We start from the raw sequence: 27,165 nt of genomic DNA, 5'->3' as shown, positions 1-27,165 counted from the left end.
TCCTGGTTATCCCCCATGAGCTCAACAGATTCAATGCAAAGCTATGCCGACACATTTGCCTGGTGCCCTCTTGACATTGCAAAATTTTAATGCAACATGACGTGCCTCTACTATGCCTTCCATGTCCCTCACTGCAGCACGTCTACCACCTGATATTAGAAAAAAAATCAAAGCAGCAGTGGTGGAGAATGTCCAACATACCAGTGATAATATAAGACAGTCGTTGCAACTCTGTGGAAAGAGGAAGGGTGCAATAAAGGGATCTATAGCTCCCCTAAGTCAGATGGGTGTTAGAATGCTGTTGCTCAGATCTGGTGCCTTTAAGCTTCTCTGTGGAAGTGATAGCAGTTGAGCAAATATTTCTCTGCTAGATCTTTAAGAAGACTCCCTGTAACTGTAGAATGAGGGCAGTGTTGGAAAACACTTTTTAAATCCTTTACAGTGGCCTTTATCATTGGTTGAGTTAACCCTGCTGTGCCTCAAGTTCCCACCGCTACAAAGAAACTAGTACCACTTCTCCAGCTCGATAGGGTGTTGGGAAGATTCTCAGGTTTCTGCTTGTGCCAGCTCTGAGCAGGAAAATGGTGCCAACGTCCCTGGGATCTGCTCCTTCTCATTGACAAAAACTGGCGAGGCGAGGTTAGGTGTTTCAGCTGCTTTCCTGAGTCTCAGGCACGACCATCAGGACGTCAGAATACATCCGAGAAGCAAAATGGGCGCATTTCCTCTCCATCCCCCATGCCCTCAGTACGAAACCATCTGGGAAGCTGATGGGGGAGAGTTTAGAAAGCAAACTGCAGCCCGCCGAGGGATGGCTTGGCTCCTAGGGCTGGCGGGGGTGGTTTGAAGGAGGGGAGAAACAACAACCAAAAAACCCAAAACAACAAAGAGACAAGGAAACCCGCTCCGGCCAGGCTGGGCGGGCTCGCCTGCACCTCGCCGAGCGGAGCCGCCGCCCCGGCAGCCTGCGCGGAGTCTGCGGGAGCGGCGGCCCCGCAGCACCCTGGCCCGGCCCGGCCCGGCCCGGTGAGTCTCGTTCGGGGCTGCGGGGACCCTGAGCACTGGCGGCGGGGCGGGGGAGGGAAATGTCTCGTTGCCCCGCGGGAAGGGCTCTGGCGGTGTTTACCGAGGCGGGTTTGGGTGCAGGGCTGGGTGCGCCGGGCCAGTGTCTGCCTGCAACAGGTCCCGCCGGCGTGACTGTCCCGGTGTTGTCTTCACGGAGTAACTCGGGCGTTTTGTGCTCTCTCTCAGTGTAAGTGGCTCGTCTCGGTGGGTATTAGGACCTGGGTCTGGCTCAGGCGCCTGTGGCAGAGGGCTGCACCCACCGAAGTTTCTAAAAATCTTTCCTCTGGCCGCAGCCCTGGCGGGAGCCCAGCACAGGGACCAGCAGGCAGCCTGCTCTCGGGGTTCCCGTGGGATGCTGGAGGATCGGCTGCAGTCCGCTTCGGTGGAGCCGTGGGGAACCTCTGCGGGATCGAGTCGTGCTGCACAGAGACGCCGCAGCCACCTCATTTTGCTGACAGCACGGGGGGGTGTCCGGCCGGTACCGTCCTGGCAAATTTCAACATTGAGCCCTGCCGTGTGTTTAGCGTTAGGCTGCTCGGGCTTAGCGTGTTACAAAGCTTTTCAGCTGTTCTTTGAGTACAGAGAGAAGGATCGATGTTCTTAGCAGAGTTGCTGTTCGTGTGTGGGGGCACCTTTTTGAAGACGGCCAGTAGGTATTTGTAACTCAAATTAGTATCAGTCAAGACCGAGATACTGGAGGTCACAGGCTGTAAAACTGCCAGGCAGAACCAGAGCCAGAGCGGCCTTAGCATCTTCAACTGGACAGTCTCCCACTGAAGCAGTTCTCTTGGGAACTGCCATATTAAAATTCTTCAGGAAAAACAGGACATATTCCTAGTGGTTAATTTGTGTGGTTAGGCAAGGTGGGCGCCAACAGTGTCTCTAAGGAATCATCGCTATTAATGTGTTTTAATGAGTGCAATAGGCCTAAATCATACCCAGCACATCTACTTCAGGCATGAGCATCTGGCATGAGCTGCCAGGCAAGCAGCACTGGGACAGGACAGCATCTGTAGTGTAGCATGGTTTGTTTGGTGAGGATTTTGAGTTTGCTTTGGTGATGATGGTAATGCTCTTCTACAGATCTGTCTTAAGTGACTTTGCCTGCCTTTCTAGACATCTGCTTTTAAAACCTATTGGTCCCAGTTTTCCATAGTATACTTTAAAGTGGTCCTTCAGATGGAGAAATTTATTACAGCACTTAAATAATAAATAACCAGTTGTACAACAAATTATTCTAAGGCTTAGTCTTTGAGCACTGCACTCAGAGCGTTTAGCCTCATGGTTACTAAGGCAATTGAAAGGGGTGACTTGTGCATGCCAAAGATATTGTATCTGTTTATGAAAAGCTCAGGTGGTAGCCCCTCCTTGCCTAAATGTCTTCCTTGCTTCCTTGCTTGGAGCATTACAATACACTGAGAACAGCATCTTTTTTTTTTTTTTTTTTTTTTTTTTTTCCCTCCCTTCAAAGTAAATAGCTCTAACTCGAGACTGGAGGACTTCAATTTTTCTGATTGTTTCAGGTCATCTGGTAACTAGGGCCAACATAGCTACATGTCCTAATCTCTTTCTGGTTTTTGTTGGTTCTCTCCATGGCAATAAGGGCTCCTGTGTACCTCTGCTCCGTGGTGATCTCAGAGGGATGCCAGTGCTTGTGATCTTTACGTGGCAATGAGGGAGTGGGAATCTGAGCCACAGAAACCTAACACACATTCCATGAGCTGATCTAACTAATTTCTGAGTTTGTTTTTTAAGCAAGAAGTGTGTGGTTTTCATAAGGACAATTTTAGGCTAGCTTTTGCAATCTGCTTTTATTTCAGTGTCTTGGAGCTTGCCAGCAAATAATCAATGCAATTAGCGTGATACCAGAAAGCACACTTAGTGGATTGTATTGTGGCATACTTTTTTTTTAATTTATTTTTGCTGATAACTTAAAGTAGTTCCCTGAGTGCAACTTGTACACAACAGAAGGAGTGTTTTGGTTTTTTATTAGTTGTATTGCTTTCTTCTGCCACACATGTATCCCCTCTAAAACAACCGTCCTGGCAAAATGTAACCTAAATTCAACTTCTGTCACCAAGCTGAACATTAAGAAGCAGTTGTTCTGGGAAGCATTTATAAAGTATATGAAAAAGTCATATGAAAACTCTGCATCAGTCTCCCCACTGTCCACAGAAATGGTGTGATGGAGAAGGGAGGTGCAAAAAAAAAAAAAAAAAAAAATCAATCCTGGCTTGTTCCCTCAGACTGTTTAAAGTGGGCTGTTGAGTAGGCCAGCTTTTTTTCTCCCAAGTGTTATTATAATCCATCTATGCCAGGGGAAAGGCAGGTTTGCTGCCAGGCAGCATACTTTCCATCAGCACACGTAATTGCTGGGTGGTAGAGAGAGGTAGAGACTTTGGTTTCCAGGCTCAAGGGAGGAAGCATAGCCAGGGTGTGCGCTGGTCATCATTGCCCTGTGCCCAACCATGAATTCCAAGTTTTGCAGGATTGTGGGCTCAGCTGTGTAAACAAAACCTTCTGCCCATTCACCCCTCAGCAGGCAGGGAGGCAGGTAGTCAAGCTTCAAGAAGCTCAAGGGATGGTGAGCTGGTCCAGGGGTGCAGCTGCAAAAGGGCTCTTTTTTTAGCCTGTTTCATTTTACAGACACACACGTGGGCCATGTGAAGTTGGCAGAGCCAGCCTTGACTCTTGACACAAGCTTGCCTTGGAGCTGTGCTCTTTCAGCCAGTGGTTCCGCAAAACAAACAGGTTTTACTGCCGTCGCCTGGAGGCCAGACGAGCTGCTGAGGTTCACTGGAGGGAGCAGGGATGGGTGTGAAGAGGAGGTTCTGGGATAAGGCTGACCCACAACAAACACTGAGCTGTGTTAGTCTGCTGGGTTATACAGAATGCCTCTGAGGGAGCCAGAGGAGCTTTGTTCCAGTGTATGAGGGTGCAGCACAGATGCACCCACTGCTGAGAGGGACCTTCTCATAGTCACCTTAGCTCATCCCCTAAGATTCAGCCAAGGCCTCTCGAACATCTCTACAAATATAGTAGGAGATCTTGATTTAAACTCCCTCTTTCGAGATTTAAAAAATATTTTAACAAGTGGGAGGCTGTAAGCCCTACAGCAGCAGCTCCTTCATGGTACTTCACACCTCCTTTCCTCCAAGCAGAAGTGCCCTGAGCCACCATGAGGGATATTACAGCATGGATCCAGTCCCTCTGGGACTGGTGTGTCTTGCTCCTGTACTGGCAGATCATGCTGCTGCTGGTCATGTCCTGGCACTTGGCTGAGCAGAAGCACAAGCAGCCCTGCAGGCTGCAAGGTGCTGGGAGGTCACAGCAGAGCCCAATTTGGCCTCACAGTTGAAGATGGAAACAGAGAAGTGAAACTATGCACATGGTCTTGGTCAGAGCAAGTATGTGGGAGGAAGAGACTCGAGCCATCCTCTTCCCAACAGCTGCTTAAGTGAAGGAGTTCAGGAGGGCAAGGTTGTGCCAGCCTGCTAGCAAGCCCTTAAAGAACCCAGCTCAGCCCACAGAAGAACTGTTCATTATTTCATCACACTTTGGATCAAGACAGAGGGTTTGAAGTGGTGATAGTGGCTAGTAAGGAGGGAGGTGGATTCCTGCTCCCCAGCCCACTTGTGTACATCTGGGTAAGGTCTTCATCTGTCTTCAGCCACCTTATTGGGCCCATCCTCTCCTTCTGGTTGGAGGACTTTGCTTTGTTTCCTTTTTCATCTAAAATTTCTTAACTTCTCTCTCCTAAACTATGGCAGTTTATCTTTTGTGGTTCTCTGTTTCACATCTTCCTGTGTACTCTTAGACTTACTTCCTGCCTCGTCTCCTGCGTTTTCTGTTTCTCACACTAACTCTAGCTCCCCAAGCAAGTATTTCTACATGCAAGCTGCTTGCAGCAGCTAGATGCCTTTTCTGAGACAAACCAATCCCAGACAAAACTGTCCCAGCCCTTGCATTTATGTAGCTGCTAATTTGACGCTAATCCATTTAAAAGGAGAGGGCTGGTGGGTGAGGATGGAGTCAGAGGAGGGAGGTCCTCACTTACCTCTATGTCTGCAACACTGGCAGAGCTGCCTGTGATTCCCATGGGAGAAGCAGTGCTTTAACTCTTCCCTGATCACTTCAAAGCTGATTATTTCTAGTCTCTTGAGCTTTTCTGACCACTATGTTAGGTAAGGGGGTGAGTTAAACTCTTTTATAAATAAATTCCTTGTTCCTGGTTTAGATATTTGCATTATGTACCCATCTTATGCCTGAACTTCTTCATTCATTGTCTTTGTGTTTTGTAGACTTCCTGGCTGTGCTTCCGTGGTGGGTGACTGAATATAGTCTTCTCTGCATCACAGGGGTGGAAGTAATGTGAAGTTTATGAGCACCTGCAAAATCGTGTAGCAGGTAAGTGCTCCAGGGGTCATTCTACTTTCCATATTTGATGTGATTTTTAAAAGCTTCTTGATGATCTCTCACTAGGAGATTTTGAGCCTTGCAGCAGAAATGTCAGAAGGAAAGTGGTGTGGATCATATTTTGGAAAACTTTCCCAGCAGCAAGGGTCAGACAGCGTTTGCAAAGCGAAAGTAGTAATATTGTGAAGGTTTAATTTGCAAATGGCTCCAGTTTAGAAGGTCAATATTAAAAGCCTCCCTCTTTCAGCATTCAGTATAAAATTGCTTTTATCTGACTGCTTGGTATAGTTGGGGTCGCCTCAGAGAATGATGGCAGAAGCCAAGCTTTGCTGACAGCAGCTATTGCTGCATTGCTGCCATGCAGGAGAACTTGCCAGAGATACCTTACCCAGAATGGGAAAGCACTAGATATCCCATCTTTCAGGTGTCAGAAGAACAAAGCCACAAGAGGTGCCCAGGCAGCCTCTTGGTGACTGCAGAGGCAGCTGCGTGGGAGGTCTTTTACTAGCCAGCAATGTATAGGGTTTTCCTGTTTGTACCCAAACCCTTGAAAAATCCACTGAAAGCAGAACTGCCAGGTGAAACCCAGACGTCTGTGGTGCTTCTCTGTCAACGTGTGACAGAAGGCTTGGTCGGTAGCAGTGGTGGGAAGAGAAAAACTGGAGCTGCTGGCAGAGGGAGCTGCCAGAGTGTCAGTCCTGGCTGCCGCAATGTCTTGATATAGCTCTGAGTACCTGTTACTCCATGTACACCATGTGGTTTTTTACTTTTTCATATTTATTCTGGACCTGCATCTGTGTTGGGTAGGGTCTGTCCCCTTCTTCCCATCCAAGTCAGTTCAAATGAGTGCTCAGCTCTAGCAGAGCTCAGCTCACAGCATTCCCTGGCATGTTCCTCCAGCCAGCCCAGATCGAAGCTGTGAGAGCTGGCCCATTGCCATCCTCTTGTGTGTAAATGAAGCTTCTTTTGCTTTTACCTCACTGTCTTTCATTACTATCCCTCTGGAAGAGTCAGGTTTTTCTGGCTAATCTAGCGCATTATTTGTATCAGTGATGTTTGCCTTGAGGCAGAGATGCTTTTTTTTAAGCATTTACAGGGAAAGTTTCTGATGCACCCCACTGCCATGCATGTGGCTTGGAAAAACCAAGCATGGTGTTGGCAAGGATGAGGACCATTGAGTCCAACTGTTGCAGAATTCAAGCCCTTTTAGGCACAGTCTCCTGTTCATATAGTTATTTCAGTTGCCTGTCAAAGGAAAACATACTGTTCCTTTGCCTTAGAAACCAGAAGGGAGAGCACGTAGAGAGGTTCATGTGCCTGAGCAGAAAAATTACATTGGTTATAGGCATCAGCTGAGCCACCTGTGAAACCAACTGTATCGTTCTTTGTGTTGCCTCCGTTGTGAAGATAGTTTGTTGTCAAACCCAGATGAAGACAATAAAATTCACCTTCAGAGCACTTTGCTTTCAGTTCTTCTAATTTGCAGAGGATTTGGTGATGCACCTGATGAGGAGTTGGAGCAGAGTTCCCACGCTGCCTGCAGGGAGGGAAGAAGTTCCCTAAGACAAGATGCTGCCTGTATCATGTTTTGGGCAAAGCACATGCAGTGCTATAGATACTTTCCTTCAGGTAGAGGTAGTTGAGCAGTAGTCTAGACTGCCTTGGGAAGCAGAGATGGAGATTTGTTGGAAGCTTTTCAGAACAAAGTAGACAAAGACTTGCCAGAAACTATCCAGGCACAGTGTAGGCCATGTATCTATGCAGATGGGGGAGACTGTATTGATTTTTCAGACCTCTTTCTTTCTGTTTTTTAATCTCTCACGGAATCCTAATACATAGCAGAAGTGGATCTAAGGAGACATTTTTAAGGAGACAAATTTAAAATGAGGCACCTGATTTTCACAATATAGTGCTTCCCAGAGGGTGCTGTACTTCTGCGTGGATTTGAACCAAAATGCTTAGATCCTCAGCTATTTCCTCCTCTGCCACTGCTTTCAGATGAGAGTTTGATTTTCTAAAGGCCTCTGTAGATTTAGCAACCAAATGTCTTGGGACTGTTGGAAATGTGTGAAAAAACACTTGGATTTTCAGCAGCACAGCCACTTCTGCACTGCAGATTGAAACACATTCATTATAGTTGAAGACGGCCCTTATCTTTTTCTCTTGACTGGTAGGCCAAGGATGAGATGGGTGTCTGCACTTTTGGTAGGTGAAATCCATCAGCCCAGCCCCTCCCCCTTCTATAACACACAGTGACATAAATTACCTCTCACACTAAGTGACTTAAGGACATAAAGCTTTACTGTGGTCCTACACAGTGAGCTGGCTGTGCTCAGTGTCACAGCCACCCTTCTGCAGCTAAAGTCCAAAGCCAGTCTGAAGGTGCTCAGCTGCCATCTGTCCCCCCTCCCTTTTGACCTGTAGGTGCTTCATGCTTTTGGGATGAGTGCAGGGTTATCATCTCAAGCGCTGAAGGAGTTACAGGAAGAAATGTCTGTGGAAAGGGACGTGTTTTTGTTGTAAGTCATCCACAACACATGCTCTCAGCTCAGCCTTATGTTTGCTGCCAGTACTGGACACAGTCTCCCATGCAGAGCTGCAGGCTGTCTTTGCTCTTTGCTAAGCTGAGCTCCTTGCCTGGTGCATCAGAGGGGATTTTTGTGCCTGTGAGCAGAGGCCTCACAGCTATGACTCACAGTTCCCATTACGTTATAACTCAGCCTTTAAGTGTGCAGGGAGGCTGTCCCTTGGCTTTCAAACAAAGCCTGCCTTTGTTGTGTTTATGTTATAAAGAAAGCAAGTGTATGTGTTCACCCCACACATCCCAAATGAAAACCACGTGGCTTCATATCCATAATACGTGTGTTTGGTACTTGTGCTACAGCAGTGCATACCTCTCTTATCCCATTGAGTCTTTTCAGAGCTTTTTTTTCCCAAGCATTCAATTTACAAACTCTTCAGGGACAGAAAGAGCTTGAAGATGTTTTCTTTTGCTGGCATGAAGAGGGGTCTGAGCAAAGAGTGCATGAAAATTATTAAATATGGGTGCATGTGGCAATAGGTTGGTTTCTGAGTCACTCCCCTGAGTGAAAATGGCTCCGAGTTGGTGGCCACATTTGCTGAAAGGATGAGCTTCATGGAAATGTTGTACGGAAGTGGGGCAGTTTGTTTTCTTGTATGGCTTTGCTTTTTTCTTCTGACTTTTACTTATCCAAACTCACTTTGAGAAGCAGCATTTGCCAGCAGTACTCTGCAGCCAACATATTTGTGTGTATGCATGTCTCTTGGCAGTTTTTAGGTTTATGACTACGGAGCCAACACTGGGCTTACTGCTTCCCATAACATTTGTGTCATTTCTCCTGTTCTTTTTGCAAGTCATCAGGTACTGAAGAGTGCCTGATTCTTTTTGCAGATGCTGGTGTGCGGTGTGGAATGCTCTGCTTCCATCAGGGAGTCATACTAGTGAGAATCGAGGAAAAAGGACACTGCAGTAAAAGTGTTCTTCATTGCTCTCTCCTCCTTCCATGCTCACTACCCATCCCTGCAGGGGGCTATATATATATATATTTTTTTTTTTTTTTTTAAACTTTATTTAAGAAACTGTATTGTGTTTTATAAAAAAGCTGGGATTTCAGGCAGTAGAATAAAGCATTGCTTTTCATTTCTGCGGTGGCATTTTGGCTACAATAGCTAGCTTTTAAACAGTGTTCCTCCCCAGCTGTTTGAATACAAACAACTGTAACTAATTAGCAAAACAATAGGACAATATCACACAAACCTCCAATCCCATTCAGTGTTTTTGAGTCTTGTTTAAGAAGATACTTGAGCCTGCAGGTCTCCTGTCATAGGAGCATGACTTTGTCACTGAATCAGGACTGTGATGGAGTAGATCTCAGATCAACCAAATTCTCAGCCTTCAATGACAACTTATTTTTTTCTGTATTTTTATTCAGTGTGGAAGCATTTGGCAACTACCATGTTTTCTACTGTCTGTAATGTATAATTACTTATTGTTACATGACTGAGATGAGACTCCATAGTTTCACATGTAAACCATTCTGTGAGTCATGTCTGAGACGTGCCAGCATTCACATGTGGTCTTAGATGTGTTGGAGTGGTATATCCCTGGTGGGAAACCAACTTTCTAATAGTCTTTCCGCTAGCCCTTTCAATATTGAAGCTTTACATTCAATGGATGTACAATACACTGTTAAATTTGATGTGTAGGGACATAGGGCATATGCTTATCTTAGAATTGGGAGAGCCAGAGTAACCACTGATTTAACAACACTGTGAGTTGGTTTTTTTTTTTATTGAGAATTAAGTAGGGAAAAGGAAGGCAAATTTGAACACACATCTTGGCAACTGAAACTTTTTTTTGTATTCTCACCACCTTTCCCTGAGCCTGCATGTGCAAGGGAAAGTCATGGAGCTGAGAGGCTGACAGCCAGAGTGAGCCCAAGGGAGGGAACCAGGTGGAGGCCAGAGAGCATCTGCATGGTGACATTGCTCCGTACGTTGTGGTTGACATTATCAGGCTTCTGGTAAAGCAGCAGAGGGGTTGTGTCCATCTGTGCTGATGGAAGATTGTGCAAGGGAACGACCAGCTATTGCCTGGGCTCCCATCATGTTGGGCTTGAGGGGGAGGGTGCTGGAGAGGTTGGTAAGTTGGTAAGCCAGCCTTCTTTCTTTATTTCTTGGTGTATGTTTTTGTCATCCTTAAAAAAAAAGAAAGGAAAAAAAAAGTCCAAAACAAAAAAACCCCAAAACACCAACCACAAAAATTCAGTCTACTCCAATTGTTTTCCTCACAATTAACAGAAAAAAATGATTTGGCTTAAAAAACCAAGCTGTTCCTGGCCAGGATCCTACTACAACAGCTCAGTATGTGGGTGGGGGACACATGCACACTTCCTACCTTTCCCCTCCTGCCTCCCTCCCAGCCAGCACTTTGTTCCACTTTATTAAACCCCTTCTGCCATACAAGGGAACCCAAGGCAATGGACAGACTGCCCAAGTGCTGCTTGCTGACAAGATCTGAGCTGGTTTGTGCAGTCAGGAAGCACGGTCAGGCAGTGGGCAGGATGCTGAGTAACACACTCCTTACACTCTTAGCTTTGTCTCCTGGTGCCCATGGGCACCCCATCTTGTGTCCAGCCTTACAGTGAGTAAACAGTGCTGTGAGGCATCGTGTGGTTCTGAATTTATTTAGTGGTTATTACAGATGTCTTTGATGGTGTCTGATGGCTTCTGGGACAAGAAGTGGGGGCCAGAATCATGTTCTGGCAGCTGGCAAGTTACCTGTATGCACTGAGAAACAGTGACTTAGAAATACCCAGGTAAGTCCCCCACTTGCTGATAAAAGTGAAAGTCTAACATGTGCCACATCTCTTTGGATGTTGCAAAAGAGCCCTAGAAGGCATATAAGTTCTTTTGAGCCAGAAAGAAAACTTTATGCTTTCTGGGCTTTGGGGGACGGGGAGCCATGAGATTTTGTGGCAACATCTTCCAAATGTATCTGTGTGCAGCAAAAGCTGAGGCAGGAGGAGAGGACCTTTGAAAATCTCAAGTGCTACTGCAAGAAGAAAAGAAACCATCTGCAAACTATCTACCCTACTTTTACCCACAGTGGCCACCAGCAAGTTGGGGGTTCAAACTGCAGCAAGGGAGAGTTAATGAGGCATGAGAAAATTCCTCCAGATGGCAAAAGTAGTGAATGACTGGAAGAAACGAGAGATTGCCTGCCCTTCCCATGGCAAATCAAGCACTCCTCTGCTTGGAGAGATGCTGGCAAAATCACTTTTTCCTTGGTCCTGAGGCTATATGGGAATGTCTGCCTCCAGAGCAACGTCAGATGCTCTCATGCTTATTCACACTGAATCAGCTTGTTTGTGGGAAGGGAGGGCTGCCTAGTCCTGTACACAGGATGAGCATCAGCATTTCCTTGGAAATTCCTGATCTGGTGACCCTGGGAGGAAAGCATTGCTTCCAAAACCCCCAGCAGACCTGTTGGGCAGGATGTCCGACTCAGGCTGTGCAGCTGACCCCATTGGCACTGCAGCAGGACAGGGACAGGATGTCTATAGATGTTACAAAAGGCTAATATGTTCTCAATCAGATGGCAAAACAATAATTATCAGTCAAGTGGCCTTGTCCAACTGCTGTCCTGTGACCAAGCAGCTAATCTGGAGAGCTAATCTGGGGCTTCCTATGTTTTGGAAGGCAGCTGCTCTGCCATTCCTATCTTTTGTGGTCCTGAGCAGTCCAGCTGTCTTTTTCTGGGTTTAGCCAGTACCAGTCTCAACACCAAGTCTCTCTGCACCTCATATGTTGGTGCACTTGGTCCTTTCCACTGCTGACTTTGGTAGAGAGCCAAAGACAAAGCCCAGTCCCACCAGTAAGTGCTAAACCAACTGCAATTGTGCTGCCAACTGGAATTGAGTACTTTGTCTGTAGCACTAAGTTAATACTCCAAAAGACAAGTCAAGACATGAGTTATAGCTTCTGCATCTGGCACTGTTCTGTCCCAGTCAGTAGCTCATCACACCAGCATCCTGCATGCAAGATTAATTCATAGAGGATGAAAGAACAGCAAAAGTTGGTACCACTCAGGCTCTGGATTGCATTTTTTTGGCTCCTAATTTTCCTGGCTGTGCTGTGTGTGCTGCAGCTGACTGTGTGCTCAAGAGAAGGGAGAGAGGAGCCTCTCCTGGCTTCCCCATCATCTCTGGGTGGGCTCTGCTGGGTGCTGTCACAGCTGATGGTGGGGCAAGAAGTGAGGGATCTTTGTGGCTCCATATGGGTCTGGAGACGTTCTCAGTGCAGTAGTGGGGTCTTCATCCTGGAGGGTAGAAACTAGCTGTAGGTTTTCATTTGAGTGTCTGGTCTGCCAGGTGAAAGCTAGGCAGGGTCACCTGTGCTAAGAGGTATGCAGTGGGGTGAGGATGGTTAGACTGGTGCCATAAACCCTTTGGCACTCTGGGATGTGTTTCCGTACGTTGGCTCTGAGCCTTTTCCTTGGCCATGAGGATCCAGTGCTTCGCCAGCCCCACCTGATGCCACGGCCTCACCCTGCTGACTCAGGGGAACATGGAAACTCCTGTTTTGAGATGCAATGCTTCAGCTTGATGCCTCCTAGCAGCTGATGTACCTGGCAGCATCCATCCCAACAGGGTGCTGGGTGACCCAGAGGCCCCCAGAAATGTGGTGCTTACATGGGAGGAAACCTCACTTGCTTCTGGTCTGAAATTCTTCACAAAAACAGTACTTCTCCCCCAGTCACTCAAGAAAATACTTCTTCAGTAAAAATGGTCTCAAGAACAAAATAGGTTTGAGTAAAGTCTGGCCAGATCAAATTCCTGAAGTCCTGTGAAAGCCCAGGTGAAACCTGGAGAGCAGAGCATTGACCTGAAAGCAGTCAAGCAATGAGGGCAGTAACTTCTGGAGGTGGGAAGGAGACCAAAGCTTAGATTATCATTTCTTCCTCCTGAATTTGAAGGAAAGCCTTCAACAGAAGTTTCTGTCATCCTGAGTAAATGATCAGACTATAAAGGCATAGACTTGTGCTCTGCTTTTAAAATATGTGCCTATAAAATTAAAACCTGAAAACAATCTCAGTGCAAAGGAGACAAAATTTGAATAAACTCCAAGCAACTAATGGCAGAGACCACTCTGGTGTCTCCACCAGAGTATTGCTCTCTTTGGTGATACCTATGTCTTTTTGCATGAACAACCATCTAGCATGTGTCTGTTTGGGAGCCCATACATGGGGTAGCTGGAAGGAAAACTGCCCTCACCATCTGTCCTCAGCCATGGGGAGGTGATGGAAAAACAGCAGCATGGGATGGGGTTGACTAAATAAAATGCATCATTCCAAGTTTTTGGTGGGACCAATAATATTGAGATGTGTACCTCTGCAATTCCCATTTCTCTTTCATGGTGCATGTTTCTTACAATTCGGAGTTTGTAATCCCTCAGTAAGAGGAAACAGCTCTCGTTCTCTGGAGAAGGCTGGAAAGGGTCCAGAGAAGAGCTACAAGGATAATCAGAGGACTAAAGCACCTGTCATATGAGGAGGGGCTGAGAAAATGGTGTTTGTTCAGCTCTGAGAAGAGAAGGCTTAGGGGAGACCTTATTATGATGTTCCAGTACTCAAAAGACAGCTACAAAGAAAAAGGCAGCTCCTATTTGCAAGGAGTCACATGGATAAGACAAGAGGCAATGGGCACAAGTTGTTCCTGGGGAAATTCCAGTTGAATACAGTAGGAAATTTTTTCACTATGAGGACAATCAGACAGTGGAATGGTCTCCCAGGGAAGTGGAGGATTCCTCCACTTCGCTAAGTTTTCAATCTCAGCTCGACAGGGTGTTGAGACGTATCATATAAACAATAATATTAGAAGGGTTGGACCAGATGATCCCTTCCAACCTGATGTTCTATGATTCTATGGTTATTTCTTTCTGCTGCAGCCAGGCATATGTCTGAACACCTGAAGAGCTGGAAAAGGTATTTGCAAATTGGAGAAGGACATAGTGCATTACGAATGGCTTTCAGTAAACGTTTAACTAAGTAAATGTTTGTCGTGACCAAGTCTTCATAAATGCAGCATTTTCAGGCTATACACTCAGAGGACAAAAGTCAATTTGTTTTCTGTTACAGCAAGTAGAGGAATCATGGAACTCCCAGAAGCATAGCCATGAGGGAGTACGGCTGGATTGGACCTGAAACCCCTGGGCTCGTTTCACATCCCCCCCAATAAGAAAGTCCCAAGTGCAGGATAGTGCCTGTTTTGGGCTATAAACTCTCCAGTCAAAACAAACAGCAAAGTCTTTCCCAGACCTCAAGGACCTTCTCAGAAAGAGTCTCAGAAATCCTATTTGTTCCCATGAACATTCTGTGTTTAAAAACTTGGCAGCTTTCAATGAAAAAAGCTCCCAACCAGCTGTAGTTTCTATCATCTCTTCGAACTGCCTTTTTACTTGCAGCCTACCAAAGCAAAACACAATGTGGCAGCCACCTATTCACTGCCTTTTGTGTCAGCCAAATTGCAAGAATTGAGTGTGTCATAAAGGATGTCTTGGCGTATTCCAGTGCATTACTGAACCGCATGCAGTGGCTCGACTTAGATTTTTCTAATTTAAGAATCAAAGCTTCATCTTACTCCTATCTGGCTTATTGCTGAACACCAACTGCTGTGGGTTTTGCTTCCCATGATTCAAAATGTAAGGGAGTAAAAAGGTGGGAAAAAATAGAGCCATATGAAGAACTTTTGAGGAAAGAGAGGGACTGTTAAAAGGAAATTCCTCCAGTGTCTGCAGAAAAAATAGAGAGTAATCTGGGCTCAGAGCACATGAGCAGTCTACAGAGGCAGGTTGCAAGCTGCCATTTAAATCTATTTCTTTTCCTTTGCCAGATTAAGCATGAGGCAAAACAGTCCGCGGCCACTGTGGAAAAGAGTGTGAGGAAGGCTTGGGAACATCAGAAATTGAGCACATTTTAGCAGGAAGGGAGAAGACATTGTTGCACCTCTGAGCATCATAATTTCTATTACAAACTTTGCAGCTCCTGCAGGGAAATCTCCTACGGTGGAGTGGCTGGTGGAAACAGGGAGAGCACACACTGCCACAGGGCTCTGATGTCCCAAGTTAGCCCACACGAGCACCAGATGAGCTCTGTGATGCTACCAGGTGAGGAGGAGGTCTTGAAATGCTGAAGATGAGAGTAAAGCTGAGCTCTGCCCCCATGCCACATAAACCCCCACTAAGGAATTCTGCTTGCCCTGACATGCACTGCAAACACCCTTCATCATTAGGGCTGACTGCACTCAGGGACAGTGTGATGGGTAGTTTTTTTCTTGTCTTGCAATAGTCTCTGCAGATTGTATTCCTTCAAGACCACTTATACAAGTACCCAGGTAGTGCAGGTAATGCAGAGACAGTCACTGCAAAGATGATATAGCAGTGTCACCTTTCCTTTGCCAACCTGATCTAGCAGAGTCATCTTTCCCCTTCCCTTTCCTGGGGCTCTCTGCACCATCCAGGACCTGCCATGGAGCTGATTGGTATCCTCTAGGCAGGAAGGCTGCTTCAGACCTGAAAGGATAAGGCCTAACTTGCCTGGGAGCCGAGGGTGGAGGGCTGCAGGTGCTCTTGGTGAAGCCTTTGAACATACCAAGTGCTGCAGGATGCAGCTGATGGTTGTTTCTTATTGTGCAGTGAGTGTTCAGCTGCTTTTATCTCTCTGAGCCCTTTCTCCCCAGTTGGAGAGTGGGATGGTGCCTGCCCCCTCACTTCCCAGGGTTGTTCAGAGCTGCCATTAGCTTTACAATCAGTAAAGAACCCAGTCGCTGAGGTAGTGAGTGCCACAGAAAAGCCCAGAAGGAAACTAATTCTGGTGCCAGAGGCGGGTTTGAACAAGCATCATCATGTGCTGGGCAGTGAGCAGAGATGGAACTTTGCATGGAGACATTGGGGCTCCATGTACCTGCTTGTTTCTGGCCCTCCTCCTTTCCCTGAGCAGCTTTCCTTGGCCTCACCTCTCCTTTTCCTGCTTTGTGCCTCTGGGAGTACAAGAGGTGGGGTCTGTGCTCTCTCTCCCTGGGAACATCCCATTCCCCAGGCTTGGTGGCTCATGCCATGCAGTGAGGCACCCTGCATCAGAGGGGTCATTGCAGCCCTGGGACTGCTGCAAGAGGGTCAGCAGATGGTAGGTAGATGTAAGCCTGTTACCAAGCCTGGATACTGGGAAATTGAATGGGAAAATCTGGCAGGAACAGACATTTGGAAAAGGTTGAAGATCACTTTGGGAACTTGCTGTTTAAAGACACATGAATACTTTTTTTCTTTTTTTTTTTTTTTCTCTCTCACGCTTGAAATAATTATGTTTCTCTTCTATAGTCTCCAGCTTGGAAACATTTGGACTCTCTCCCTCTTCTCCACACAAAAGGTCTCTCAGCCAGAGGAGGCATAAATATTTTTATCATACTTAAATTTCCTGGGCAGAACTTAAAAGCCAGGGAAAAGAGATGCTTTTGTTATGGGCAAGGCTGCACCGCCCTAGTAGGCAGTGCTACTGGTTTCACCTGCACTATTTAAACTTTCCATATTAGCCAGGAAAAGCTGTGTCTGATGAGATATGGGAATGCTCTGCCCTGGCTGCTGTCAAGGCCAGGCTCCACAGATCTTTGTCACTGAGCATAATTACCCTTTAAGCTTTAACTGGGGTTAATGTTTTTGCTTCCTTTTCTCATGTGAATAGCTACAGTAGCTGAAAACTTCCTCTGTTCAGGCTGAAAACAGACATGCCTCTTGCAAATTCATGTGACCTGAAGATGTCACTTCCAGTTTTCAGCCTGAAACTTTGAGTTTTCATCTTCTCTTTCAGAGGGTGATACTTGAAGAGTTTGCTGGGGAAAAAGGTTGTGGGCGTGCTTCCTAACCTGCTCCTGCAAAATCAGCTGGGCATCCTAAGCTGTCAGTGTGACTCAGAATTAATCCATCTGAGCCATCCAGTGATGGATTTTGGGATGTCTGCCCTTACCCCTTCTGCTAGCAGAGCTTCAGGAGAAGTAGCCTCTGGAAGCAGTGTGCCCCTGGGCAGCTGGGCATGGGAGAGTATTGAAGGATACAAGGAGACCTAAGGAAGCTGATTTATTCAGCCTTACACATCTAAGAAGCAATTTGGTGACAGTAAAACATCTCATCTGCAAGGACAGAGGTCTAATAGGGCAGGGCAGCAATGTCATCCTGGTCAAGACTGCAAGAGGAGGCACCTGGCCCTTGGCCATGGTATTTTTAAGCTTGGAAAGTACACACGTCGGCGAGAGCGTAACACTAAGGAAAGGAACTCACCAGCACTTCCTGCCCTGCCCCAGCAAACTGATGAAGTCCTTTGCAACGTAGGGTGACCCCAGTTTATTTTTAAAATGTGACCAGGCACCGAGCTTGCAGAATAACTGGAACACTCAGCTTTGGGTATTAATTCAGTTTTAATTCATTGCCCAATGAATTAAACAGTTGATGTAAATGTTAAAAGGACAAGAAGGGCCTACAAACCATCTCCAGGGCAATGTCTGCATAAGGACACACATCCTTATGCATGTACATAGGATCTAAAAAAAGGTCAGTAAGTAAATGTTACACAGGGAGGAGCACTTAGCATTATCCTGACCCCGTGTGAATTTTCTTGCTGCTTGGACAATGCATCTCAATTCCCTTGTTATTCCGGTCCCAGCCCTCTTGTAAGCAAAAATATAATTGCATGCCAAAGGATACAGTAAGTGCCGACATGGAGAAGATCTCAGGTCCTGCTGTGGAAAGCCCACTGTTTATTGTGCAGTAATGGTAGCAAGGCCCACGGGGATGGATCCATCTTTATTGCACACCCTGTGGAGGCATAAAAGAGATTGCCAGAGGTGTTTGCCTTCTTGCCCAGACACTGGGACAGCAGAGTTGTTGTGATACCAAAACATGCTGGGTTCGGGCTGGGAAGGAGCTATTGCAAGGGGAGAAAACTACAGCCCTTGCCTCCTGGTTGCAGTCATGGTGCCTCACCATCTCAGCTCTGTGAAACAACCTTATCCCCCCAGAATTGTTTTTTTAGGAATGAGATTACGCTTTCTGGTTGGATTGATTAGGTGTTTTATGGATAGACTTTATTTCTGTAACAAAAAGCCTTTTCTCTGAAACATAACTTCTGAGGCATTATAGAGGCTACGTTAAAATGTCCCAGATGGAAGAAATACCCCTGCATATCTGTCTCGTCCTTGTGATCTCCCTGTGCTAGGAATGAGGAGTAACGTTGCTAGGGACTGATGAGCTTGCCACATCTCAGTAGCTGGTGACAACCTCAGATCATTCTGCCCTGAGCACTTAGGATCTTGGTAGCGATGTTAGCTCTCCAGAAAAAAGAAATGCCACCCCAGAGGAAACTGCTCAGGCTTTACCCTGAGCACCCTCTGGCTCAGACTTCTGGGAAGCCTCAGAAGGGCCAAGCGGATGCCCCAGCAATGGCACCATGTCCCAGAAATCTGGGAGTTGAATTATTCCATCATGAAACTATGGCATGGAAATCTTTATTTAAAGTGTGTGGTCCAAGCAGCAGAGCCAGTAACCACACAGAGCAATTCCTCAACGCCATAGCAGTCTTGGTCATGTCAGGGGCCTGTGCAAGGGGTGACATGTGGGACTTTTGCTGGCACAGATCTCTCTACAGCAAGCACAGTGACACCAAGACCCAAAGTGTGTACTCACAGCCACTCTGCGGTCATTTCAAATAGGAGTGAGCTGGCTGCCAACACAGCTGTTAAAGGGGTGTGTGGGGAAGATGGCTAAGATCAAAGCCATGGTGTTTACTAGCGTCTTCCACAGATCAACAGTGAAATGAACACCGAAAATAAACAACCTTATGCTTTTGAAACCACTGGGTTAAAGGAGGCACTTTCAAGTTTAGCAAACTTTGTCTCTGCCCTTTTTCTGAGGACCACAGTCATGAGGCATCCTGCTTTTACTCAAGTGGGAAGTTTCTTTCATTTTTCTTCTTGAGGGAATATACTCTGAATTGTGGGTCATTCTGTCTTTCTTTCTTTTCCAGGGAAGGAACTGCCATGCCCCTGGGAATCTTTCGGGTGTGCCTAGTGGTGATTACAGCGATTGTCAACCACCCACTCCTCTTCCCCAAAGAGAATGGCACTGTCCCCGAAAACTCGAAAGAAATCATCCAGAAGATGAAGGAGCGGGAGGAGAGCCTTCGACTGGAGAAGCTGCGCTTGGAGCGGGAAATTGCAGAGCAGGAAACCACACAGAAGGCTCTGGAAAAGGCTGCAGAGGTGGTGGAGGAAAGCAAAGAGGAAAAAGGCTGCTGGGATATGTGGACTGCCCTTTCCATGGTCATCTTCCTGCTGATCGAGCTCTGGAGGCAAGATTTCCAGGAAGGGAACTGGCAGGACACAGGAGGGGAAGAGGATGACATGGCTGTGCTGGGGAAAGCATTTAAAGGTGTGATGTTCCCTGACAAGGCTGTCTTGGCCACCTTCTGTGAGAAGCGCATCCTGGGTACCACCGGAGACATGGCCAGGATGAGGGAGATGGTGGAAGGCTTTGCAGATGATCTGCTGGAGGCCTTGAGGAGTGTTTGTAACCGGGATGCTGACATGGAAGTGGAGGACTGCATGGGTGTGGGGAGCATGTATGAGAATTGGAGAGTCCGTAAACCTTTTGTCTGTGATCTGATAGTGCCTTTTGCCCCCCCAGAGCCATACTGTTTTCGGTCCCAGACCTGGTGTTCTGGCGACTCTTTTCCCCCAGATAAACAAGGTTATGGCACTATTGAGGTATGTAGGGCAGATGAGGATGTGACAGGGTGCATCTGTGACAAGACTAAACTGGGAGAAGATATGCTGTGCCTCCTGCATAGCCAAACCAATACTACCAAGCCCACCAGTGAAATGGAAGACCTCCTTTGCTTCAAAAATAGTCAATATCTGGATGCTGACCAAGTTATGAAGTGGTTCCAGATTGCAGTCACCAAGGCCTGGAACAGAATTTCCCACAAGTATGAATTCGACCTTTTCTTTAGCCTCTTGGACTCACCAGGAGCCCTGAAGATAAAATTCAGGTCAGGGAAATCAATTTCCTTCAACCTCACCCCTGTGGTGCAGTACGAGAATTCTGACGTTTACTTCATCTCTCATTTCCCTCGGAGCAGCCTGGGAGGAGATATCCCCTCCAGCACTCACTGGTTTGTCACTTTTGCAGTTTATGAGAGGAGGTTCATCCAGCTGGTGTCCAAAATGCTGCCTGCTAATGCCTGCCATGTGAGCTGCCTTCAGATCCTCTCCTTCCTCCACGGGAAGCAGTGCAGCCTCACAGGTCCAAGCGGGCTCACCAACTACCACCTGAAGACAGTGCTGCTGCATCTCCTGCAGGCACGTGCCAGTCAGGACTGGGCCCCAGAGAACTTGGAAGCCCGTCTACAGGACATGCTGAAATACCTGGAGAAATGTTTGCATGAGAAGAAACTCTACCACTTCTTCATTGGCAACGGGAAGGTACCAGCGGAGCTGGGCTTCCCCATCATATTCCAGAGGGCTGAGCCTCTCAACCTGTTCCGTCCCTTTGTGCTATGCAGAGAGGTTTACAGGAAGACAGTGGACACTTTCCACGAGATGCTCAGGAACATGTCTGCACTGATAAATGAGTACATGGTGCATATTCCCCTTGCACACACAAATGGGATTCATAAGGAATCCCTTTAACCAAAGTCAGCAGGAAAAGACTTGTTCCTCTAAGTACAAGCCCAGAGGGAAGCTATCTGAAGCATCCTGGAAACAACTGACTTTGCCAGTACAGCTTCTTGTCTGCAGCTGAACAGGTTTCTGGGTCGTGGTTTCTGCAGTAAGGGAAAGGGATAGCAGGATAGAGGGAGGATAGGGAGAAACTGGAAGATGTGGTAAGTTTCTGCTCCACTAGTGTGCTGGCTGGGTTTTTGCAGCTAAGAATATATTTTTCTATTGTGCCTCGGTCATGCTACGTTGGTGGTGAGCAATAAATATGACTAATTTATTCAAATGCCTGCAATGCAAATGGTGGTGGCAGCCAAATAGTTCATTTCCTTTGGAAGGGGGAGATAAGAAAAGGGTAGTGGAGTCAAAGGCCAGATCTTGGGATCTCGGGAGCCTGTCTGTTTGCAGACAGCAGGAGCTCTGAAACCAATGGGAAGCACAACTTAAGATTCAGTGCTGATGTGTTTGAGGAGGGTCATGCACAAGATCTGAACTCAGTGGAGATTCTTCAAACAACCACACCTCTTTAATCGAAAGGTAACTGTGGTTATTAAAAAAATCTTCATGCTAGGACTTGCAGCAGTAGTTTAAGTGGTTTGTCTTTCAAAAAGACACCCTGGCACCCTTCACATTTCTCCTCCCAGGGGAGGATGTAGCAGAGCAGACAGAAAGGTCTGTGTCTCCAGACCATTTCATTGAAGTCTTCCATTTTCTTCATGGTAATATGTCTAATGGTGTATATTCCTCACCATTTTCCATATTCCTGGCCACAGATAAAAGAGGGAAACACCATTATTAGGTTCTGGAATTTTTGTTTGTTTGTTTTCCTTGCATTGGGTCACCAAGACTGAGAACAGCCAATGGAGAAAGGACTGCTACAGGTTTTGCTTTTATAGAAGACACAGTTCTCCAAAACTATTTCAACAGTCTGATAGCAGGAGGGAACAGTCCCTCCAAGTGAGAGTGTGACTCTCCCAGCATAGTTTTAATGAGGCCAAGGATGGCTGAGTTAGGAGGAGGGGATGAAAGAGGTGCATGTGTAGCAGAGCTTGGCAGTGCTGTCTCTGAAGCTTCCTTCCTTGTGCTCTGTGTCAAATCCCTTCTGCTCCTAGGTACCCAAGAGCTCCCTGTTTGCCTCCTACAGGGTCTCCTCAGTCCTTTTAAAGACTGCTGCTCTGATGAGTCTCTGAGGAGCTGCTAGCAGAACAAAATTTGCTGAGTTGGGAGTGCAAATGACAGCTTCTGCAGGCTTTCAAAGCAGGGGAGAATCTTGAGTGGGCTTCCCAGCCCTGGCAAGGTGGCTTTGCTGGAGGAGGTGGCTCAGTTGCCCTCCTTCCTGTTTTTCATGCAGGATCCAAGCTCGGGTCTTAGTGCAGATCTGGTTTGTGGTACTGGATGCCTGGCCTCCATTGGCAAGAGGCCTTTCCTACCATTTTTGCACTGGGATTTCCTGCAGTGTTTTATACCAGGGCTTCTCTAAATCCCATTTACAAGAGAGTAGTTGTCCTGGGTGATGACACGCATCAGGGATGATAGTTTCATGACTCCACTTTCATCAGTCTTCTCTATCAGATAAATCAGAAAGTTTAATCCTGTATCACTGCTAGGGACAGCACACAGCATGAGGTTTATCATCCAGCCTGTTGATAAGCAATGGTAAAAACTATTTCATCACTTCCTTGAAGTCTGCTCTTGTCTGTGCCCTCACCACTGAGGGACTTCTCATGCACAAAGGCAGAGAAAGTTTCCACATCCTGTTTATTAGAAACCACAGGTGGGGACAGGGAACTTTGCTCAAATTGCTGCCACCCTGGCTTTTATTATCACAGCTATAGGGTGGCTAAATAATATTTCCAAGCCAAAACTAAGGGTTAGGAAGCCAAATGGAAGGGAAGAGGCTGATGAGTAATGCCAGTAGAGAAAAGTCTTGCTTCATCAGTGCTTGCTTCACACCCTTGGTGGTAAGTGCCTGGGAGATTGCCAGGGCTGGCAGAGCAACAGGGCAGGATTAATTGCTGACGCTAATGAGTGCTGTAGGCCCCTGGATTTCATTAACAAAACCAAGCAAGCCGTCCCAAGTAGGAAAGAGGGCAGTAGCAATCTCAGGGGACATGGCAAGCAGGTACTGACAGGCAGAGTCAGGGAGGATGAATGAGTACTGGAGCCTGGAGGCTACATTGGAAGCTGGGTAAGTAGTTTGCAAACCCAAGCAATTTGCCATTTTTACCTGCCTAGATTTACTGCAGAGTGCCTGTAGCAGATCCAGCTTTGCATAGGCTGCTGGCAGGCAGGTCACGCTGAAGCAGTTGTGGTCAGAGTTACTTCTAAATGTGTTCTTAGACCAGCCAGAGAGAAATAACTCCTCTGACATTTCCTGTTAGGAGTCTAAATTTAGCCTGTCCGAAGAACCGCAAAAAATTTGCATACCAAGTCTATAAGGAAATTACATTCAGGGTTGAAAAATAACTTTTACATAAGGCTGTGCAGGGGGAGAATGATCAGAAAAGGCTGCTGAGCAGAGTAAGGTAGCTTCCCTGTTAAAATGTCAGAACACCAGTAACTGTTACAATCCTACAGGCTTGTAAACATGTCTAAACTCATCTTTACACAGCTCCAAGAACTACTGTTCAGACTCAAAGGAAAACAAAACTGATAAGTGGATTGAATCTTTTATTTTTAATTTTTTCCATTAAAAATGAAAAATTTAATTTCTCAGATCAAACTGACCTGAAGTGTTCCTATGGGGTTTTGTTGAACCCAAGCTGGAGCTGAACCAAGGAATTTATAGATTTGACTTCCCTGAAAGCAAATTGCTTGGCTTAATTTTCCTACATACAGTATGCTCATTTTGCCCTGAGCACCTTTTGAAAGATCTGTTCTGTGCATTTAGGCTTTGAGGGAACCCACTCATCCCTGTCCAGGGGAAGTGCTCTGTGATTATAAGCTGTGTTCCAGCAAGCCTCGGGGCAAAGGTATTCTTTGTAAGCCATGTACCAGTATAGATACCAGAGGTACCTATATGTCCCATCAGAGGAAGTGCAAGTACAGTGCTTCTCTGAATCATGCCTCTGCACTGGTACAAGGAGGCCACGATGTGTAGTACATCATTCCTTGAACTACCTTGTCTCTCCTGTATTAAATCATTGTCCACCAAGTATTAGCCCTATCAGTTAAAGGCCACACTTAAATTTTGTAAACAGGTTTGTATGATAGTTCAGTTCCATCAGCTGCCAGCCCACAAAAATGTCCGAAGACATTTTAGTGCTGCTCATGTTTAGTTCTGCTTTGACTGAAGTCTGGCTGGGTGTTTTTAGGAAGTATCTTTAAAGGGTGGGAGTAGAGATGGGTTTTTGTCATTTATAGTGAGTACTGTTCTTTTAAAATCAAACAGTGCATGACACGTGAGTAGCAAACACACACCACATATCTTTGATAGTGCCTGGATCTCTGCCTGTCTCAGACCCCTTTCTTTTGTCTTAGTGCTGCTCTTGCTATTTGCTAACGAGATGAATTTAACAGATGAACCCCTATTGCCTTCTTCTAGTTTCCAGCCACTCCCTCCACCGTCAGCTTGTGGTTTTAATATTTTATTACAGGCTCTGTCAAAGCCATGGAATTAGTGGTGGTTTGATGGCAGCCACTGATCCACAACATAGCCTTAGGACCCATTTGCCTTTAGGAAATATCTTGGGCTGAAGTTATTGCTGTTCAGGAGGCGAGTGTCTTCTAAGAGGAGCAGGTGGGAGCTCATTCTTCAGTACGTGGCAGCCACAGAGTGTGTGGCTTATCTCTCTCCAAGCTGCTCTGTAGGTAGGTCTTAGGAGGGTATAAAGATGTATTTCAGATAAACTTTATCCAGTATTCAAGCAGCAGGATTTGGCGTTCGTTTGTTCACTGGATGTTTTTAATGCAAAGCCTTTGCAAACTTTCTCTGTGGTGAGGTCATTAGACTTCTACTGACCTGTGACAGCTTAGCTGCTGGTCATTGAGAGGTTAATTCTTATAGGATCCTACATAGCAAAGTTCTTTATTTATTTGTGGCTGAAATGGGCAATAAGATCAAAACTCTCCTAACAAAGGTCTTCCTTGTTTGACAATGCTGTACTCAAACCACTGCTTTTATAGCAGGACACTGCTGAATTTGTATAGATCTTCTCATGCAGTTTTATTTATAATAAAGGAATCTTGTATAAAATCTAAAGAGGCATGATGTCTGGTTTGTTTCCACTTCTCTCAAAAATGTTTCTGAGAGAAGAAGGATGAAGTAGGGGTATGCCCAGTGCCAGACAGCAAGAACCCCTCTGATTTCTGACCACCTGTAGAAATTTTTCCAGAATATCATGCAATGTGAACATGAAGTCGAAGAGCTGTTGCAGAATAATGCCAGGGACATCAGATTTCCTGAGAATACAGATCTGCAGGAATAAAAAATAATTATTCTAGATACCTGCTCAAAAATCTCTTTTGTGGCAAGCCCCAAATAGTGCTTGTAGATGTTGCCCTTATTGGTTGAACCAGGAATCTCCTGCATTTCCAGTTCAGCTAGAGGAATCATCTTTGCTTACTTGTTTTACAGGTATCCACAGCCAAGTTCCAGCAGCCACCTACCACCACTTAGGTTCCTGCTTAACCCATTTCATCCCCTTAGTAATAATCCAATGTGCTCTGGAAGGAAATCCAAAGCTAATTATGAATTAATAGAATAAAACCACCACTGTTTCCTTGACAATACTTCTACCTGGCCCACAAAAAGCTCTTCTTACCTTTTACTAATAACTCTGCCTTCCAGTGACCTCTGGGGCTGAATCAGCATTGAACAGCTCTGGGGAGCAGTTGGCTTAAGAGTTGCCGCAGGAGTCCACCCAGCCAGGAGTAACAACTTCCCAGGGTCAAACAGATAAATGTGGTAAGTGCAGCTTTTGACTGCTGTGGCCCAGGATCATCAGCAATCCTGGTTGTTCTAGTGCAACTTTGCTAATAAAAACAAAATAAAATAAAAATAAGCCCATTATGCTTTAACTCTCAGTTTAAGCTCAGGGTCATTTGCAGGTCCAGTCTGCATCTCTGCTCCTTTAGCATAGTGACAGACTTCACTGGACAGGTGACACTTGCAAATGTAAGCAGTCTTTCCAGCAAGCACAAGAAAAAAGATTTCCTTTTATGCACTGCCTTGGTATGTGACTGCTACATTGGGCAGTTCTGAAGGATTTGACATGAAACACCCCTCACACCCTTCTTTGTAATCAGGTACACAATGAGTTCCCCATTCTGATGTGTGGCTAACACTGAAAATCTGAAGAACTTAGAAAAAACTTGTTATTCCATACAGGAATGCATTTCTATTTCCCATCTCTGCACAATGTTGTTTTGCTATTCTGCAAATGAAGTTGATGTTTGTGTTGATACAAATTAGCACATTTCAACTGCTAAGACATCCAGAGAGCCAGGCAGGACAGTAAAACCAGGAGAATAATTTGCAACTAATAATAGATTTAATTACTTTTTACCACTCATGGAATATCCAAAACCAAGGACAGACTCTTCTTTATTTCAAGTAGTTAGAAAAGACTGTGGTGTAAAAAAACCAAGAGCATCCTCAGAGGATATGATGGCCCACAGGCATGCTAACATTAATTTGGTCAGGTACCACAGGCAATAAAGGTGGGAGCACTGGTCTTAGGATTTGCCCACCTCTTGAGGAGGTTTCATCTTCTCTGCTCAACTCTGTGTAATGGTTCTTTGCTTGCAGATTGAAAAATCTGTCCGCAACTGCCACTGGCACAGTATCTTGCACAGGTATGTGTCTTGTATCTGTCTGGACTGTGTTTGGAAAGAGGTGTTAGTTCAGTGGCTCCAACAAACATTTGAGCTGTTGTATTCCTTCCAATAAAATTCCAGGTGCTCCTGCCTTTTTCTAAAATGATGAACCCATTATGGCACCATAAACTAGAATTTTTAGCCAGTTTCCAGCCAGCTATTCCATATGCAATGTGTGCATGCAAATGGAGGTGGGTAGGAGGAGGGTCTGTCCCTTCACCTCCTGCCAAATAACTTTAGAATCCATCAAACAATTTCAACCAGATTTGACAGACCTGCAGGGAGCTCAGAAATACTCAGCTCTAATAAAGTGTAGGCAAGCAGGCAGACTGATAGAAGAGAGAGACTCCCATGCTGCAAAAGTGCAGAAGAGATCTTCTAAATATCCCCTCTGTGCTGTTTGATTCCTAGTACAGGGCTGGACAGCAAGACTGAAGGTTAGGAGAAATGTAATGAATTTCTGCCTTGATGCACCTGGGGAGGTGAAGTAACTGATGTGTCAGGCTGTGAACAAAGTGGTTTACTGATCCCAGTTCTGCCTAGCTCTGCCCACTGAGCCAGTGCTGCAGTGTTGGATCCTGAATTT

At 46.0% G+C, this 27,165-nt stretch overlaps 1 protein-coding gene across 3 annotated transcripts; it reads left to right on the top strand.

The window, feature by feature from the left end:
- Positions 1–989: 989 nt before the first annotated feature.
- ITPRIP (inositol 1,4,5-trisphosphate receptor interacting protein) lies at positions 990–24,944 on the top strand. Of its 3 annotated transcripts, none has more exons than XM_030453409.1 (3): positions 990–1,026; positions 5,367–5,472; positions 19,073–24,944. In XM_030453409.1, exon 3 carries the CDS (start codon positions 19,086–19,088, stop codon positions 20,733–20,735), a length of 1,650 nt encoding a protein of 549 aa, XP_030309269.1. In that variant the 5' UTR covers positions 990–1,026; positions 5,367–5,472; positions 19,073–19,085; the 3' UTR covers positions 20,736–24,944. The 3 variants fall into 3 exon arrangements, with proteins under 3 accessions (XP_030309269.1, XP_030309271.1, XP_030309272.1); XM_030453411.1 differs by lacking the exon at positions 990–1,026 and adding an exon at positions 4,685–4,712; XM_030453412.1 differs by lacking the exon at positions 990–1,026 and adding an exon at positions 5,010–5,249.
- The last annotated feature ends 2,221 nt before the right edge of the window (positions 24,945–27,165 follow it).

This window comes from Calypte anna, chromosome 6 (genome assembly GCF_003957555.1).
Source record: "Calypte anna isolate BGI_N300 chromosome 6, bCalAnn1_v1.p, whole genome shotgun sequence".
Classification (NCBI taxonomy): domain Eukaryota; kingdom Metazoa; phylum Chordata; class Aves; order Apodiformes; family Trochilidae; genus Calypte; species Calypte anna.
The sequence above is the reverse complement of the archived record's forward strand: the minus strand, read 5'-3'. Positions and strand labels throughout refer to the sequence as shown.